Source organism: Sus scrofa, chromosome 9 (genome assembly GCF_000003025.6).
Source record: "Sus scrofa isolate TJ Tabasco breed Duroc chromosome 9, Sscrofa11.1, whole genome shotgun sequence".
In the NCBI taxonomy this organism is placed as follows: domain Eukaryota; kingdom Metazoa; phylum Chordata; class Mammalia; order Artiodactyla; family Suidae; genus Sus; species Sus scrofa.
The window spans coordinates 52,531,984-52,550,109 of record NC_010451.4 but is presented as its reverse complement, the minus strand read 5'-3'; the positions used below and the strand labels follow the sequence as shown (position 1 = coordinate 52,550,109).

At 50.2% G+C, this 18,126-nt stretch overlaps 1 protein-coding gene across 6 annotated transcripts in view; it reads right to left on the bottom strand.

The window, feature by feature from the left end:
- The window catches only part of PKNOX2 (PBX/knotted 1 homeobox 2), a 305,484-nt gene that overhangs the window by 58,396 nt on the left and 228,962 nt on the right, over positions 1–18,126 (bottom strand). For all 6 annotated transcript variants that reach the window (XM_021063089.1, XM_021063090.1, XM_021063088.1 and 3 more), the window contains one exon: positions 5,723–5,862. In XM_021063089.1, the coding sequence (XP_020918748.1) occupies positions 5,723–5,862 (140 nt within the window). The remainder of the gene's footprint in view (positions 1–5,722; positions 5,863–18,126) is intronic.

The window sequence follows — 18,126 nt, the reverse complement described above, 5'->3', positions numbered from 1 at the left end:
TTATATAGTGCTTTGTGGTATTACCTCATTTAATCCTCATGACAAATCTGATAAAAAAAAAAAACAAAACCAGCATTATTTTTGGAGTTCCCATCGTGGCACAGCGGAAATGAATCTGACTAGGAACCATGAGGTTGTGGGTTCGATCCCTGGCCTTGCTCAGTGGGTTAAGGATCCAGCGTTACTGTGAGCTTGTGGTGTAGGTCACAGATGCGGCTCCGATCTGGTGTTGTTGTGGCTGTGGTGTAGGCCGGTGGCTACAGCTCCAATTAGACCCCTAGCCTGGGAACCTCCATATGCCTCAGGTGCGGCCCTAAAAAGCAAAAAAGCAAAAAAAAAAAAAAAAAAAAAAAAAGAAGTAGCATTATTTTTAGTTCTATTTTACAGATGAGGAAACTGAGGCCCAGAAAGGTTTAGTGTCCAGTGCTAGAGCCAGAATGTAAACCCAGGCAATCTAGGTTCACAGGCCATGTCCCCAAGCCTGAATTTCACCTCCGGGAATGCTCTAGACGCTTCATATGCTGAACAGGCCAAGAGGACACCTGCTAACCCCCACTGTTTAAAACACCTCCACCTACCTCAGCTCACACAGCAAACACTGATCTGTGTTGGGTATTATCATATACCATCTCTTTTTAGTTTAGCTATGACTATTTCCTTTTTTATAGTTGGGAAAACAGGCTCAGAGAGATTAACTTGCCCAAGGTGACCAAGCTAAGTAGCACCATGTCTATTTCTAGAACCCATTCTATTGCTCACACAGCTGCTCTACAGTCTCTGTGCCTCTAGTTAGAGGTCTATTAGGACCAAGCCTGAACTTCAGTGACCTTTAGACGGATGGTTTCAAGAGAGCCATCTGAACACTGCCTGCTGCCCTGTTCTGATTTTCCCTAAACAAGTGTGGATTGTAGAAGGATCCAGTCTGCGTGTGACAGGGACAAACGTATTATCCACAGAGCTTTAGAAACGTGGGCTGCTTTAAACTAGAAGTGAGCTGTCTCAGGCTACGTCCCACATGCACAGAAGCTCTGAGCATGGTCTACAGAGATGAGACTGACGGAAAGAACTACAAATGCTACATGGAAAGGCCGAGACTCTGACAGCCTGGAAACTACAGAGGAGTCAGAAGCCTGGTTTGATGCAGGGTTTCTGGAGCTGCCAGCAAGGAGCCCATTAATGGTTAAACCAGGAAAGCCTTGGAATCTACTTGAAGAAGGTGAAGTTGGGGCTTTGCTTGAGCAGATGGTAAGAGTTGGACAGAACTAGGTAGAATCCAGGAAGAATAAAATTCATTACCTGGGGGTTCAGGTAAAAAACTACAACTTCAAACACTTAGAAAGTGCTTATTCCAGGCCAGGCACTGTTCTAGGCATTAATTCATCAAGACAGAATATTTCAAATTTAGAACCCAGGAGTCAGCCAGACAGCCACAGGACCAAGGAGTGTAGGACGGTGGCTCACGCCTTGAGTTAAACCATTTGGTAGAGTTGATTATAACGGTGCTGTTAGAACAAACCTGCCTGAGGTTTGTACTTGAGGCTGGCAAGAGCCAATTGTATGCACCTCCTCCCAGTTCTGTTCAGCATCATCACATTGGTAGCTTGAACCAGGCCGTGGTGGGTGCCATTACACCATGAAATCGGCAGATGCTACAGTGAGGGCCAGTGTGCCAGCACACCTGCCTAGGACTAGGGTATATGTACGGGTCCTGCCTCATCTATTTAAGGAATCCATTCAATAAGCCTTGATTTAGCACATATTCATCCAAACAAGGTGTTGTGTGAGGTGCTGCGGATAAATCCATGAAAGCACATAGATCCTGCCCTCATGGAGGCAACGATCTGGTGGGAGAAACGGGACAAATATTAACAGCATTCACTCAAATGTGAGTAATGCCACAAAGGAGAAATCCAGGGTCTGCAGCCACCTCCCCCTTTCCATCTGATTTGAAGCTCGGTGCCTAGCATTTTTCATGAAGAAGCAAAGCACGACTGCCCACACTCTTCTCTCACTGCTCTTGCCTCCAGCCCAGCACTTTCTGTCACTAAGAGGTAACTTCTGCAGCGCCAGGCAGGCCATTTCCTGGGTTCTCAGACAGGTTTTCAGCCTAAGGGGCGGGAACCAAGCCTTAGCAGTGCAGTCTCAGCAAAGTCAACCTCCTCCCCCACAGCACCTGGCCAGGCCTAGCTCCTGCCACTCTTCTGCTCCCCAGGACATCATGGTTTCCATGGGAACCCACTCACTTCAAAGGGGAATGAAGGAGAGTGGAGGGGAGGAGGGAGAGGGAAAGCTGGATTAACCTCACTCTCTTGCTGCTGGCAACCTCACCCCCAAGTTCCAGGCAGTACCTAACACAGTCCAGCCTAGCATCGTTGAGGGGTGGGGAGGTGTGGTCCAAGCTAAATTTCAACTTCTTGGGAGAAAGCCCCAGAGGTCAGGTGGGCCTGGGAAAGGAGAGATCTGAGCTGGGTCCAAAACTGAGGTCCCCACTCCATGGGGCCTCCCCTCCGCAGACCCCTCTCAGCATTGCTCCTGGGCCACAAACACAATTACCCGCGATGTGCACCCAATCATGGGATCTGCTCAGATTAGACGGCAATCATTAATCTGAGCGGAAGCTCCCGGTTGCCTTGCTGATTAGCCCAGATGATGCTCTGGTATGATCCAATTAAAGACAGACCCTGCCTCCCCTCTTCCCCACCACACACACACACACACACACACACACACACACACACGCACAGTTTCCACATCAGAAGAAACCAATACATTTCATTAACACATCCTCATATACAAATAAAACCTCAGGGGCACTGGCAGGCTCCCTCCCTCTTGTCACACTGTCCTTGCATGCCTACAGCTCAGCTAGGGAGGGCCCCCTCCTCCATTATTCGGTAGTTCTGGGAGGGGCCATGCGGGGGCTCCCAAAAGTCAGTGCTGGGCACTAATCTCCGTGGAAAGGGTCTGGTTACATTTATTGACATGAAATGCCGACTCCCTGATGTGCTTTGGAGCAGCCAGGCTGCCCCAGGCAGGCAAATCTAATTAGAATTACCCGACCCTACAGGAGGCGGGGCTCCTTCCCTCCCCTGGCAGGGGCTGCAGAGGGTGAGGGTGGAGGGCGGCTGGCACTAATGGGAGAGGTGTGGCCTCAGGAGGATGCCCTGGCCCCCCGCCCCCCTCCCCGGGGCAGGAAGGGCTTTGGAGGAAGGAACTAAGCAAGGGTCAGCTTGGTTGTCCTGAGATGCTGGGTGACCACATTTGGTGGCCTCCGGCCAGGGATTTCTTCTTCATGGTCAGACAGCTGCAGGAATAATTTGTGCAAAGGCCATGGGCTGTGAGGTGACCAGCCGCATGGGAGAGGGTAAAACTCAGGTGTGAAGGTGAGACAAGCTGGTTGAAGGGAGATTTGGGCCTCCATGCTCAGGTAACATCATGATGGCAGCTTCCTTGGGGAGGTGGCCCCCTCCTGGCTGGGCCTGGCATCCAGGGAAGAGCTGTGGAGCACATGGATCCCATTGGTGGGAACCAGGGAACTGCCTGCTTTGTGCCAGACACGGTGCCAGGTGCTACACAGGCTATCTCCCAATTCTTGCCAGACTGCTGACTGGTTCTATCATGATACCAACCCGACAAAGACATGAGTACGAGAAGGAGGTGGGACTTAAGTCTAGGTTTCACCACTAATTTGGGGTTCTTTCTAGACTAAGAGCTGTGCTCTCTACAGGCCCTTGCCCCTTGGGGTCTGGGAAGGTGTCAGAGTCACCTGGGATCTTGTCGAAGCACAGATCAGAAATCCAGCCTGAGGTTCTGCATCTCCAGTCAGCTCCCAGGTGATGTGAGGCTGCTTGTCCATGGACCACACTTTGAACAGCAAGGATCGAAATGGGTGTGATGACTGTACGCCCAAGTCATCAGACTACCGGACAGTTTTCCGAGGCCATGTCACTCTCCTCTTCCTTTTTATGTTCCCACAAGGCACAAGCCCACCACACAGGTGAGGTGACCGGTGGCTGCGCAGCCTCATCTTCCAGCTGCTCTAGTCACCGACCCTCAGGGAGCACCCCAGGCTCTACTCTGCCTGGAAGTGCCTGCCCTCCCCCCATTTCTCCTCTGGCTGAACTCTCTTACTCAGCCTTTTAAGATCAAACTTGAATATTGCCTCCTCTGTGAAGCCCTCTCTGTCAAAGCTCTGACACTTGGTCTTAGTTTCTTGTTTATTTACCTGTTTCTGGAGATGCTACCTTTGTAATTTTCCCTCTTACCCTGAAGCCCAGCACAGTAATAACAAGGGTTCAGTGAAAGCATGAAGGAAGTAGGGAAGGGAGGACAGGAGTGCCTGGGGCCAGGCTGGAGGCAGGGAGCTAGTTTCCTCCTTAGGGCCTGCCAACAGATTCTGTGACCACATCCCAGTGCTCTTCAGGGCCAGAGCTCTATCCGCAGGAGCTGGGCTGGGCCTGGGCGCTGGGTGGCATGCGGCCCTGGCACTGTGTTTTATCCTCCATCAGGTGAAGGACCCCAGGTCAGGATCTGTGGATCAGGGCCCACTGCTCTGGACTCCCAATTGTTGGCATTAAGAGGCATTCAGCTCATTTGAGTAACTAAAAATAATGCCAGCGATAACAATAACAACGGCAGTAATTACCGCCATTACCATAAAGCTGCTGTCACTGGGGGGAGGGAGGAAGGCATCCATCCTCCTATTCACCTTGGTGGGCCATTCCAAGTGCAAGTGGCACCAGTGCCTGCTGCCCTGTGCGCTCAGCCAGGGGTCAGCCCCACTGCTGACACCTGTGAACATATGCGTCCACACGAGTGAAAGTGAGCAAGGGCCTGATCTCAATGCTGAGGCTGACGTGGGCATCTTTTCCTAGTGGTGTGGGTCCCCCACCAAAAAATGATGATCGAAATCCCTACTGTGGCCTCATCCAGCTCTGCCCTCAGAGGACTGTGTCTTCTCCACAGCCTCCAAGGCCCCTGAGCCCCTCCCACCCTCTGCAACTTTCAGGGCCTGGCCCTGGGTGCCTGGAGCTGATACTGAGCTAAACGGGAAGAGCCGCTTGCTCTTAGCAAACTGCCCATCTTGGGGCACCAGAACCCACAGTCACGTACAACCCCCATTGCCCCAAAACCGAAGACGGCCATGAATCAATGTATGGCCCAAGCACCAGCTGCATTAGATTCACCTGGAATGCTTTTTAAAAATTCATTTTCCTCTTCCTTACAACTTGACCTACTGATTCAGCATTTCTGAGCACGGAGTCCAGATATATGTGTTCTAACAAGCACTCCCAGTGATTTTCAAACATGCTCAAGTTTGCTCACAACCAAGTCCTAGGTGGTGCAATCAGAGGCCCAGTGCCCTGGGGGCGAGGAGGAGTGAAGGCAGCACCAGGGTGGGGCAGGGACAATGCCGAGGCAGCTGCCTGCTTGCTGAGGGGAGGGTCTGCTGCTTGTTAGGAGGGCCCATCTCCACAGCTGGGATGAGGAAGGGGTCCTCCTAGAAGACATTTCCCTCACTGGACAATCCCAAGAAGCTGAAGCCAACCCACCAGGGCTGGCTGAGCGCTCTCGGGAGTGATTTCAGAGAGCAGGTGAAGACAGCAGCCATTGGCCGCTGGCCTCCCTGCTCCCACCCACTGGTCTGCATTCGTATCTCTCGGGGCTGAGCTGGCCCTGAGGCTGGGTGGGGGCTTCTTCGGACAGCTGAAGTGTCTCCTACCTGTACACAGCTCGCTTGTCGGCCTCCAGCTGGGCCTGGGGGTCAATGGGAGCGCTGGGCACAGGCGTGCTGGCAGCAGCTGAGGGTGCAGAGATGTGGACAGCCTGGGCCTTGGAGGGGGCCTGAGCAGTTGCCGTCATCTGCAGAGGAAGAGAGAGGAAGCAGTGGGTGAGTATGGCCAGGACCGCTGGCTCCCCAGCTGGAACTGTGAGGAAGAGGATGTGTATGAGAGGATCGTGAATGTGTAATGAGCGTCCATTTGTATATGTGCTACAGTGGGAAGAAAGCAGACATTTCTTTGAAAAAGAAAGTTCTGGAGAACAACTTAGGACCATCCAAAACCAGGTAGTGCTGAAGTGAGCTCAATTTAAAAGTGGCAGTTCTTCATGCTAATTAAGGTGGTGACCTCTGCTCAGAAGAAGAAAAAAACCGGAGTGACGAACCCTTTAAATGATGCTTATGTGTCACATGGGCTGTACTGGGCAGTGTTACGTTTGATTTGATGACTTTGAAGAGCAGGGAAAAAAAAACAGCCGAGTCAGTTCTCAATGGGGCAGAGGTTTATTTCACTGAACGCAAGCTAGAGGTAACTGTTTCAATGGTTTTGATTGATAACTGAATGTTCTCCAAATTTGGTTTACATGGGCACTTGAAGATAAGCAGGTTTGGGTGGAAAATGAACAGATTTCTGCTCTTAACCATAACAAATATTTAGGGTGGTAGTTTTCTTCCTATGTTACATGTTTTTGAAGGTCCCCTAGGGCCCCAAGTTTGCGCCAAACAGAGCACCTTTTTAAAAAAATATATTATACACTGGACTTTCCAATAGTATGAGATTTCATTTAAAGAAATGGTTAAATGGGCAAATGTTTTGGTAACCATCATTATGGAATTTAACACTTTTCTATTTTATTTTCCATAGTTAAATGGATCCCTGAAATGTCACGTGTGGCAATATGCCTCAACTCTTCCCCTCCTCCAACTGTCCACAGCGCCTGATGGCCCTCACCCCTGTGCCCTTGGACTTGACGTCCTCGTCTGCCTCCCGAGCTAATGCCTTGTTTGCACCTTCAGCCACAGCACCCAGCTGACACAGTGGATGATTAGTATTTGTGGAGAAAATGAATGAGTGAATGTACCTTGAAAGAATCGGATATTTTACAGCTGGAAAGGTCATCATATGATCTAGGTCCCTGCTTTCTGGAAGAAAGAGTACTGTATTTCCATGAACATGAGCAGATTATTGATGGTGCCCAATGGCCCCGAAACACTTACTGTCCCATTTTCTTCCTGAGGTCTCTGTTCAGATGCCACATTTTCAGAGTAAAATACAGCCGCCTCTGCCCCTTGCTATCCCCTTATTCTACCTTATTTCCTAGCCCTTATTCTGACCATATTCTATATACCTACTTGCTAAGTTATGTTTTCTCCCATCTCCAGCTCAAATTTAAACTCAAAAAAAAAAAAAAAATGCTGGTTACATTTGTATTCCTAGGGCTAGAGTAGCCTGGCACAGGACAATACTCAACAAACATTTGTTAAATCAATGAATTAATGAGACTATAAAGGAGATATATCTACTTTACTGTACTGTGTCCCCATCATTTTTTTGTTAGGAAGAAATATCCTTGTCACTGTTGGCTGAGCTGGGGAAACTTTCCCAAACTCAGTGCCTCAGAGGCTAGACAGAGCATCATGGGACCCCGAAGCCAGCAAGGTACCATGCTTGCCTCCTACTGTCCCCTCTAACAGCGTTTGGACTTTGAGCATATCCCTCAACTTTCCAAAGCTCCTACTTGCTTATCAGTAAGCAAACTGTTATCCTTTTACGATTCATGAGTATTAAAAAGGTGTTATAAAGGAAAAAAGTAGAAAATTTTCTGTTCTAATTTTCAAAGTACAGAAAGAGGTAGAATTGGAAAAACTAAATACTTCTAATGTTCACATTGACTTGGGCCAGTTTCTTTCACTCACTAATGCAACCGATTATTTTTCCCAATACTTCTTGAGTCCCTGCCATGAACTGGGCACTGGGGTGACAAGGACGGATCCTGCTACAATGGAGCTCACTTTCTGGATTTAATATGATTACTGAACTGGCAGAGCAGGGAAATGTGGTCAGTAAGGATGGTGGAAATGACCTCAACAAGGTCCTCTCATTATATCCCTGTGGAAAATATGAAGAGATGTGCGCTGATGGACAATTGTGTGGATCAGGATGCCTCCCCCCAGGATGACAATTAAAGGATAGACATCAGAGGGAGGAGAGCTTCAAGGAGATGCCACATGCTTTCTCCTCAGCTCTCTTCTTCAATATTTTTATCAGTGGCTTATAGGAGGTCTGAAGAAATGCTCAACAAATTTATGGGTGGCAGGAAACTGAGATCCAAAAGATCTTTACAGGAGTTCCCGTCGTGGTGCAGCGGAAACGAATCCGACTAGGAACCATGAAGCTGCAGGTTCAATCCCTGGCCTTGCTCAGTGGGTTAAGGATCCAGCGTTGCCATAAGCTGTTGTGTAGGTCGCAGATGTGGCTCAGATCCTGAGTTGCTGTGGCTCTGGTGTAGGCTGGCAGCAACAGCTCTGATTTGATCTCTAGCCTGGGAACCTCCATATGCCGCGGGTGTGGCCCTAAAAAAAAAAAAAAAAGAAAAAACAAACAAACGAAAACAAAAGATCTTTACAGATTTTGGTAGCATGCTAAGTCTAATAAAATAATTTCACCTAATAAGTTGGAATTTAACACTTCTAACACTTTGCCCCCCTGCCCCCAAATTGATAACACAAGTGTAGAACAGGGGAGATGTGGTTTAGCAGCAGTGTTCTAGTTGACAGCAGGCTCAATACATCCAAAGTGCAATGTGTCTGTCAAACAAACAAACAAAAAACCTAAACAGATGCTCTGTGAGGACATATTAGCAGAGGCATAGCTCATGCAAAGCTTCTAGTCTACCTACTAAGCTGAAACAGGTGCAGGAAATTACACTCAGAGGCAAGCTGACCAGGCTGCTGAAGGGATTCTGAGTACTATTTGCAGGAACTGGGAATATTAAGAAAGATTTGGGGTGGGGGAGGAAATGGACATAAGAGCCCCCTTTGAATATCTGAATGAGGAATTTGTATCAGTTCTCTTCTATGTGACCCAGAGGGTCAAACCACAACGGGTGAATTAAGTCTGTATAACACAAAGGCAGATTTGGCCTCAACCCAAATAAGTTTCCAAGCCTCTGAGCTCTAGAGGTTAGACCGGGCTGCCTCCCGGAAGTGGTGAGTTTTCAGCAGTGCTGAGGCCAAGCAGAGGCTCCTGTGGAGGTGGTGGAAGCTCTCTAGCTGGGTGGATTGGCTTAGGTGACTTCCAGTGCCTTCCACCAGTGAGAGCTCAGAGGCTGAGAGGGTGCTTTCATGATCTACCCACTGCATCGGGTTGGCGTGGAGCTCAGGTTAGATGATGTATAAAAGTGTGTAAAAGTGCTTTGGAAACTCTATAAAGTTCTTCTCAGATGGAAGGGTGGTGTTGTTATTAAACATGAGATTTCCAGAATTTGCATCTTCTATAGGGCAATGCACAGCTAAGTGCTTGTTTAAGGGTAAAGTATAAAGGAGGCTGGTATGCTCTGCTCTGCTCTACTCTGCTCTGCGCATGAAGGGGCTTTTCCTCGTGTCCTTGAAGGAATCCACCAGGGGCTTCTATGAGGATAAGCTTCTAGGAGAGAGGGGGCTGAGTGGAGGGGCTCCTATTCCTCTCATGTCCCTCTTTCTAAGCAGGACTTCGGGGAAAGGTGGGGTGGAAAGCCCTGCTGGGTTCTAGAGAAAAGCATCAGTCAGAAGCAGTCACTTGCCAGCATCCCAAGAGGTCCCAGGTGAGAGGTGGTTTCTGGGGCTCAGAGCAGGGGATGGGGGAGAAGAGAGCAGAGAGGGTCTGAGGAGGACAATGATTCAAATTTATTTAGCTCTTGGGGGCCAATTCAGCAAACTCTGCATTTCCTCCAGGTTTGGGGAATGAGTGCTTATCTCCAAATAGATTTCTTTTTCTAGCGAGAGTCATCCATTTCTCAAGAACTGGAGCTCAATGAAAGAGGCTTGCAGCTGTCCCAGGGCTGGGGGCGGTGGGGGGTGGGGGTGTGTGTGCTGAGGTTTTGGGGGGTAGGTTCTGGGTAGCACACCTGAAGAGCAGAAGCCAGGGAGAGGCTGGATGGACAGAGGGCAGAGATCCTTTGTTCTAGCCTACGAAAGCCAACTGATACATCTTCAGGAGTTTTGCAAGTTGGTTGAAACTGGCCATGGTGGAAGCAATCATACCACGGGAATTGGCAAATGCTACAGATCAAGGCCCTTCCCAACCCTCACCCAGGGAGCTGGTTGTTAAATTATTTATCAGCACACCACTAATGTCAGGGTTTCCTTCCACGTAACTCTCTCCCATTCTCTTCGATCTGGCATGTGAAGAGACTACACTGCACAAGGCCACTTGGCATGTCCCCAAACCAGCCACTCCAGACTTTAGCCTTCCTCCAAAGAGAGCCCTGGACAGGCTGTGAGGATTAAGAGAACAGGATGACAACTGATGCGTGGGGAAGGGTGGTGGCACCCCCGGGGGTGGGGGTGGGGGCTGCCTGCCTGGAGCTATGGTGCTGTGTCCAGAACCTACACAGGGTTCTACGGTTCCAGTCGCCTCTCTTAGCCCAGGGTCCTTTCTGTCCTGCCTCCCACAGATGCCCTGACCACTGGGCTTCTCTTGATCATCTAGCTAGAACCAGCCCTAGATTAAGCTTAGAGCTAAAGAGCCCTGCCCAGATTCTCCGATTGAAACACTTGGAGATGAACATTCCTGACGCCCCGTTCTCAATCCTGAACTGCAACAGGAAGGGTTGGAGGTTGTAAGCTGTGTGTGTAGGAATGCAGAAGTTGGAGAGGCTGAGAGATCCAGCTGCTCCGACAGTCTAGTCTGACCAGGAAAATGAACGAGAGAGGCTGCATGGTGCACAGCTTGCCTGCCCGCCTCAGTCGCCCTCACTGACATTGGAATACTTTCCTTTTTGCTAAGCATCGCCCTTTCCCAATTATGGGCAGGCTGTGTTCCGACGACAATCTCATGCCATGGGATGGTGTCACTCCCACTTTACAGAAGCCCACAGCAGTGAAGAAACTGCTGGAGATCATAGCTTCTGCTGTGGCTGGGACAGGAACCAAGGGCTTTCTGACCAGACGGCACCATGGGAATGGTTGTATTTAATTACTTTTCTTTGAAGGGGAGAATAGGAAGATTCTTGCCCTGAGTGGAAAAGGGCAGAAGAGGAAGGGAGCTGGCGTCAAGTGGAGCTCCACATCCCAGCGCAGACCCTGGCTCTCCCCCTAGTTCTCCCGTCTTCACTGTCGGCCCTCTTCTCCCCAGGACCCCACCAGATCTCGAAGATCAATCCCCAAACACTGGTCCTTCCAGGGAAAGGGCCTGGGTGGCTCCTTAATCAAAAGAGGCTCAGAGCTACTGCGTTCAAGGCTCAGGGTGTGCGGACCTGAGGAGCAGTCAGCCACGCAGAGCTCCTCCCATCTGGTCCTGAGAGGTGGGAGTAGGTGACTCAGAAGAGGGACAACACCAGAGTCTTTCTAGCACCCCATGGAGGGAGTCTGCACAAGACACTGGCATCCAAGGGGATGGAATCCCGCCTTGGCCATTCGCTGCTGAGTGACCTCGGACATGTAACCTTTTGGGGCGTCAGTTTGCTTATCTGTGAAATGGCACTAATGTCCTCTTCCTCCCCCACTGTCATGAGGAGTGCTGTCCCCTTAGGTGTATGGGGCTGAGCAGCCGTCACGGATCAGGCTTCCAGGCCCTGAGTACACCATCTGGCTACATCCGCTCATTTGCCTCTCCCCCCACTAGATTGTAGGATCCTGGAGGGCAGGGGCCATGTCTGTTCTGTTTACTGTTGTAGCCCCAGTGTCTGAGAGTGTCCACAGCATCTATGGGACATAGGGATGACTGGCATGGGTTGGGTGGGCCTTCCCACCAAACGATACTTTTTGGCTGCAGATTTACTTTCCTGATCCTGAATGTGAGAAGTCACAGTCCCCGACCATACATTTATGGGGAGTGGTGGGCATCCAGCCTAGAGCTAGGGACACTGATGTGATTTGGGCCACTTATTCAACCTTTCTGATCCAGGGTCCTCATTTATACATTGGAAGCCATACTTAAGGTACAGGGTGGTCAGAGTTAAACAAGATAATGTATGCAAAGTGGGGGCCTTCATAGATACTCTGCATTTGGTTGCTATCCTTAACATAATCCATACAACCTGCAGCCCACACTCAAATTGACCACTTTTGCCTCTGGTACCTGTGCTGTCTTGGGGATCCTGACCCTGCCGGAGGAACCCCCTCTCCCATAAGCACCCAAGGTAGTGGGTGAAGCGTTTGCTCAGGCATGGGGAGAGGGGCCGTGGTGTCATGGAAGGGGACCATGGAAGGGGACCACTAGAGATGTCACCTTGGGCAAATGGCTCAGTTCCTCTGAGCCTCAGTCTTATCAGCTAAAAATGGCACTAATAATACTTCTTTTGGGGCCTACTATGAGACTGCATGTGAGACTGCCTTGCTGCACACTGTGGGGGTTCAGTAAATCATGGTTTCTAGGCATTTTTTTCCCTTTTTACGGCCACACCTGCGGCATACGGAAGTTCCCAGGTTAGGGGTCCAATCGGAGCCACAGCTGCTGGGCTATGCCATAGCACAGCAACACTGGATCTGAGCTGCACCTGTGACCTACGTCACAGCTCACAGAAATGCCAGATCCTTAACCCACCGAGAGAGGCCAGGGATCAAACTTGAGTCCTCAGGGACACTATGTCAGGTTTTTAACCCATTGAGCCACAACAGGAACTCCTATAAAGATTTTTTACTGCTTTTTGTTAGTCTTCTCTGAATCCAAACCCTACTGCTTGTCCACGCCCTGCCCCAGACACCCCAGCACCTACACCTCCCATGACCCCCTACATACACCCTTTTTCCCACAGACAGCCCTGTTCTTTGTGACATTTACAGGCATGTACCTCCCAAAGGGTCTCTTCTGCAAAACCTGGGCACCCTAGCCTGCGCCTTCCCAGCATGACTCAGCACAGACACCCCTCCTACAGGGACACACCCTCTTCTGATCTGTCAGGGTGGGGCTGCCCATCTCCAGGGCCTGCCCACCAGGCCAGGGAAGCTTTGTGTTCCGAGAACCTGGGGACTGCACAGGCCTGGCCCACTAGGGGCCGCTGAGGCTTCAGCAGCACTGGGCTGGGCTGGCAGGGAGCTGGCCCTCCCAGCAGGGCCAGATCTGGTTTCCTTGCAACCAGGAGAGAGTCCAAGGACCTGGGAGGAGGTCAGGGCTTGAAGCCACTTAGTAAATATCAGGTTTGGCCTCAACAGGTGGGAGGCAGAAGACGCACAACTGATGGTTTGTGGAGGAGGGCGCAGGCTGCAGGGCGCCCCAGGCTTGTACCTGCTCATGGACCAGGTCTGTCTCCAGGTAGAGCAGCCCCTCTTCCCCTGCACCCTGGCAGATCCTCTTGCATGGGGTTGCCTGAACACGCCAATGATTTACATCTCCACGCCTTTGCTCCCACGGCTGCCTCAGCAGGATGTGTCCACACTTCCACACCCTGCCTCCCTCCTAACCACGTGTAAACTTACCCATCTTTCAGGACTCAGTTAGAGGGAACATCACCTCTTCAGGGAAGCCGTTCCCAATTCTCCACCACCCCCTGTCCCAGGTAGCTTTGACCCCTGCCGCATCTGCAGGTACATCGAACCTTATCACCTGTAACACGTCAGGGCCCTCATTTGTCTATCTCCCTGAGTGGACTGGGCTCCCAGCTCCCAGCACCATGTCTAGCTCCAGTAGGCTCCCAGTGTGTTTGTTAAATGACTGAATGACTGACAATGAGGAAATGAAAGAGTGATGTGTTAAAAGGCTCACTGATCCAAAATGCAGAGGAGTCAACCATGGCTCCTCCAAATATCTCCCAAGCCAGTTGGCCCAGGGGGAGGAAGGGCTGGTGGCAGGGCCAGGGAGGACCCATTCAGCTCAAAGAGGCTCCTGGACCAGCAGGCCTGGGCCACCTACATTCTGATTCCAGGAAGGACCAGGCAGAACACACTTTGGGAAAGTTACTTAGTGTAAAATGGGAGTCTTAATCAATTAATTAATTTAAAAGGGTTTGGTTTACAAAATGAGGCTTGAAAATGTCCACTGGCCCTGCCTGCCCTGCCAGGGTGGGGGTGTAGACTGGGATCTGAGCCCTTCACATCCCAGCTTGGTGTACTTTCCTGGGCACTGTCTGCTCCCCATCTTTCAGTCCATCTCTGGAGGACCCCTCTCTGTATAACAGTCCTTTAGGGTGTGTGTGTTTGTGTTGGGTCGGGAGGGGGATGTTTATAGCTAGAAACACATATTTGATATGCCTATTGTGTTCTCAATAAAAAGGGGAGTAATTAAAGTTCAATCCAATCTTGGCTACCAGAGACGTACAGAAGATAGAGTGAAAAATCAATGTTAGGGTCATGGGTGAAAGAAAGCTGGAAAACACCATTGTACTGTTCATGCCCACACTCTCAACAGCCCCGAGAGGCAGGGAGGGAAGAAGTCATTCCTATTTTACCAACGGAGAAAGGCCCAGAATGGAATATAAGTTCCATTAGGGTGGGAAATATTCACTTTGTACCCCTGGCCTGTAGTACAAGTGTCTGCAAGACCCACAGAAAGCACTTGGTATTTATTATATGGTTGAGTGAATGTAAGAAATAGTACTGCAACTACTTGCCCAAATTTGTAGATTTCATCAGCTGCAGAGTGGGACAGGCCAAGGATTTCTGAACTTCTACCCCACTGAGTTGGATCACCCCACTCTTCCTCCTCCTCAAACTCCAAGGACAACCCGCACTGCCTGCTGGGCTCACCCATCCCCCTCCCGCAAGCCACGCAGTCATTGGAGCTCCTAGAAGATCGACCGGAAAGGGGGGGCCAAAGGGTTCCAGTGCCTCAGGCCCGCTGCTGACGGATCACCTGTTCCCTGATTTATTTTAAGCTTTGGCTGCTTGGGCCATTAACTATTTTTGTAGCTGTTTAGAGCACTCATCCTTCTTGGAGGCCAAGGGATAGACAATAACATGTCTGTGTTCTTGGTAAATATAAGATTTCAGGTAGGTTCATCAAATAAAAACCCTAGGCAGGGCCACAAGAGTAAGTATTTCTTCTAGCAAAGTCCAGTTGATGGTTCAGCATCACCTAAGTGAGGCATAAAGGTCCCACAGTCAGACCCGAAGGCTCTTTTACCCTTTGCTACAACCAAGAATCCAGGTCCGAGTGAGTTGGAGTTCAGGGACACGTCCAGTTTAAAGACATGGGTGGCCCAAGCAGGCCGGGGAGAGAGGTCACCATGCACAAAGAGAAGAAAGGCCCAGCAGAAAATAAAAAAAAAAAAGAAAGAGAGGAGTGGGTTTTGATGAGTCAAAGTGAGAGAAGGCAGGTCACCCATATGGTCCCTGGGTGTTGGCCCCAGGGGCAGAGGGGGCCGTCAATCACAGCCACAGAAAAGGCTTAGGGGGACTTTCAAAGCGGTGGAATTAACTCTATTTGCGGCAGAGCAAATGTGTCTGACCGGCAGCTGAGCAGAAGGCCCTGCAAGGCAGGGGGCTCCAGCCCTTAAAGGGATGAGAGGAATGGAAAGTGTGAAAACATCTGAACCCGCTTCTGCCATCCCAGCTGCATGGCCTGGAAGGGGGAGTGGGCATTCATAGTACGGGCCTGGCCATGCCCCCTCCACCTCCAGTTAATGAAATCAGCCTAAGGATCCTAACAACTGATCAAAGCCTGTCCAGCTTCCCCAGATGTCTGCTTCCCTGGTTCCACCCAGAGGGGGAAGGATGCTGGGATAGGGAGGGAAAGAAGGTGCTCAGGGGGCAAGAGAGATGCCCTCCCCAACCCGGCTGGCCCAGCCTTAGCCTTCTGGGTGTGGGATTCATGGGACAGCATCATCTTGACCCCACATCTCCTGGCATAGTGTCCTGCGGTCCTGGACGCCATTCACCTGGCTCTGAGGGTTGTGGGAGGAGGGAGGGAGTGGAGAGTCCCAAGCAAATGTGTGACTTCCTTCTGAAGTTAGCTTCCCACACTGGTCCTGTACTGGGAGTCCTGACTTTGCCTGTCTTGCCTCCCTCTGGTCAATAATGTGGCAGCATCCTGGGTGAATTGCCAAAACCCTTTCCATATCACCCATCATAAGTCATGTTACATAAGTGCCTCGCTACCTGCATATCAATTGTTCCTAATCCAAAATGGTAAGCGAGAGCCCATATTCATAGGCGGCTGTGTCTAGTGGGTCAGACTGAAACCCACAAGGATTTCTGCTTTCTAGTTAAATGCTCATGCAGCCAACATGCAGGGGACACACAGACAGAGGAATACTAAACATTGAATACATACACAAATAGACCAGATAAAATATTTGTCTTGCCTATAAACCCAGAGCAGAGGTATTTGTGGAACGGTAGGTATACGTCTGGGTTTGACAAAGAGTAGGGGGAAGTTGCTGATAGCAGAATTGTGTGTGTGTGTGTGTGTGTGTGTGTGTGTGCAGTGAGGGTGGGGAAGCTACTGCCATCTCCAGTAAATCCAGTGGTTTCCTGAAATTGCTGGTGGAGCCAAAGAGGGAGAACTCTGCTTGGTGGGTGATGTTGCCTATGGAGTGTTACAGGAAATGGGAGACCTTGATGACATTTCAGAGGTGGAGAGAGTACATGGATGAAGGGTATATACCCAGAGGGATGACTGTGTTACCACAAAAATTCTGGAGGGAGACTGCAGTGATATTTGCCACTCTACTTTGAGGATTCCCATTAGTCTCAGTGGGTGTGCTGGGGCAGTGTGAGGAGGAGCTGGGAAGGTCCAGGTGACAGATGGCCAGGCTGAGGGAGAGATACAAAAGAATGGAAAAAGAGGGGAGTGATGTAGGAAGTGAAAGGGGGGGACCACACACCTAGTTAGTATCCAGGTCTCCCTGGAGATGATGGTTTGTTAAACAATCATCTTACAATTCCACAGCTCCCCCATGACTTGCCCTGCCTCCCAGAGCATAAAGTGAGGGTCTGGATCAAGGACACAGGTGCATCACACTGGAGTTGAGGTATGGAGGTGGACAGCAGAGGGTGCTGTGACTCTGACAGAGTTTAACAGGAAGCCGTAGGAAGGAGGAAGCAGGCCACAGGAAGTGTTCCAGTGGGTTGTTGCTTTGGTACTTTCTAAACTTACAATCAGTCTTTAGTGCACAGAAAACACAGAGTGACATCTTACAAGGAATCAGAGTTTCACCAGGATGGACTGGGACAGAACTGAGGGGCCAGAAGCTGTAACAGTTATATCACTTGGCTTGTGCCCAAACAGCATGGGGCCATAACCATTACTACTTCTGGACTAAAATGGGAGGGAAAAAAGGCCTCCCGCATTTTTTAATAACTTTATTCCCTAAACTTCAAAAATGAAATTGCCAAGTTAAGAACTTGCTTTGAAAAAAGAATTCTAATTTATTATAAAGAAGGTCCGGGGCTTGGGAATTTTTTTAATGCAGATTCCTAATTTTCCAAAGTGAGATCCTCTTGTGCATTTGAATAGATTATGCTCGGTATTGCTAGCCCTTAGCACAACGGGAACATTATTAAAATGACTGCATGGGTCTCAGAGGAAGGGCCCTGCTTCTCGCTTCCTTTTTCATTTGGGGGACTGTGTGGCAGAGACTGTCCATTTCTGCCTGTGGAAGAAACTGGGTTTCTGAGGAGCTTATAAAGAGATGTGCCCAGTGGTCCAGGCCTTGAGGAAATGAAGCAGACCAGGTCCAAAAATCATCAGATTAGAACTGAAGGAATGAGGAGGAAGTAGGGGGTCCCTTCCAGAGTGCCCTGTCTAGGAAGTGATTTTCCTGTGTGCCCTGCCCATGTTCCTATTAGGCCCGGCTTAAGAGTAGCTGGTTCTCCAGGGTGACTAGTAGGACGAGGGCAATGGACTAGGGCTTTCCCTGAAGGGGGCTCAGCCTCCAGAGCATAAAGGGAAGGCAGGTAGACCAGTGCAAGTTCCCCAGCAGAAAACTCACATGGAAGGCACTTTTAGGTGGGACCCACTCCTGGAAGCCCCAAAGAGTGGGGAGAAGGACCCCCACTCCAAAGCCAACTGGCCTCAAAGTTGAGCACTGTGGAGAGAATGGCCCTTCCCTGTGAGTCAGAAGGCTTCGTCCTGTGGTCCTCACCCACTTCCTCCATCCCACCCCTTCCATCCCTGCCCTGAGCCCTCCCCATGACCCCTTACCTCACCCTGACCCGTTTCCTTGGGAATCAGCTTGGCTCAGGGAAGGCCCATAGCAATCCAGTGACAG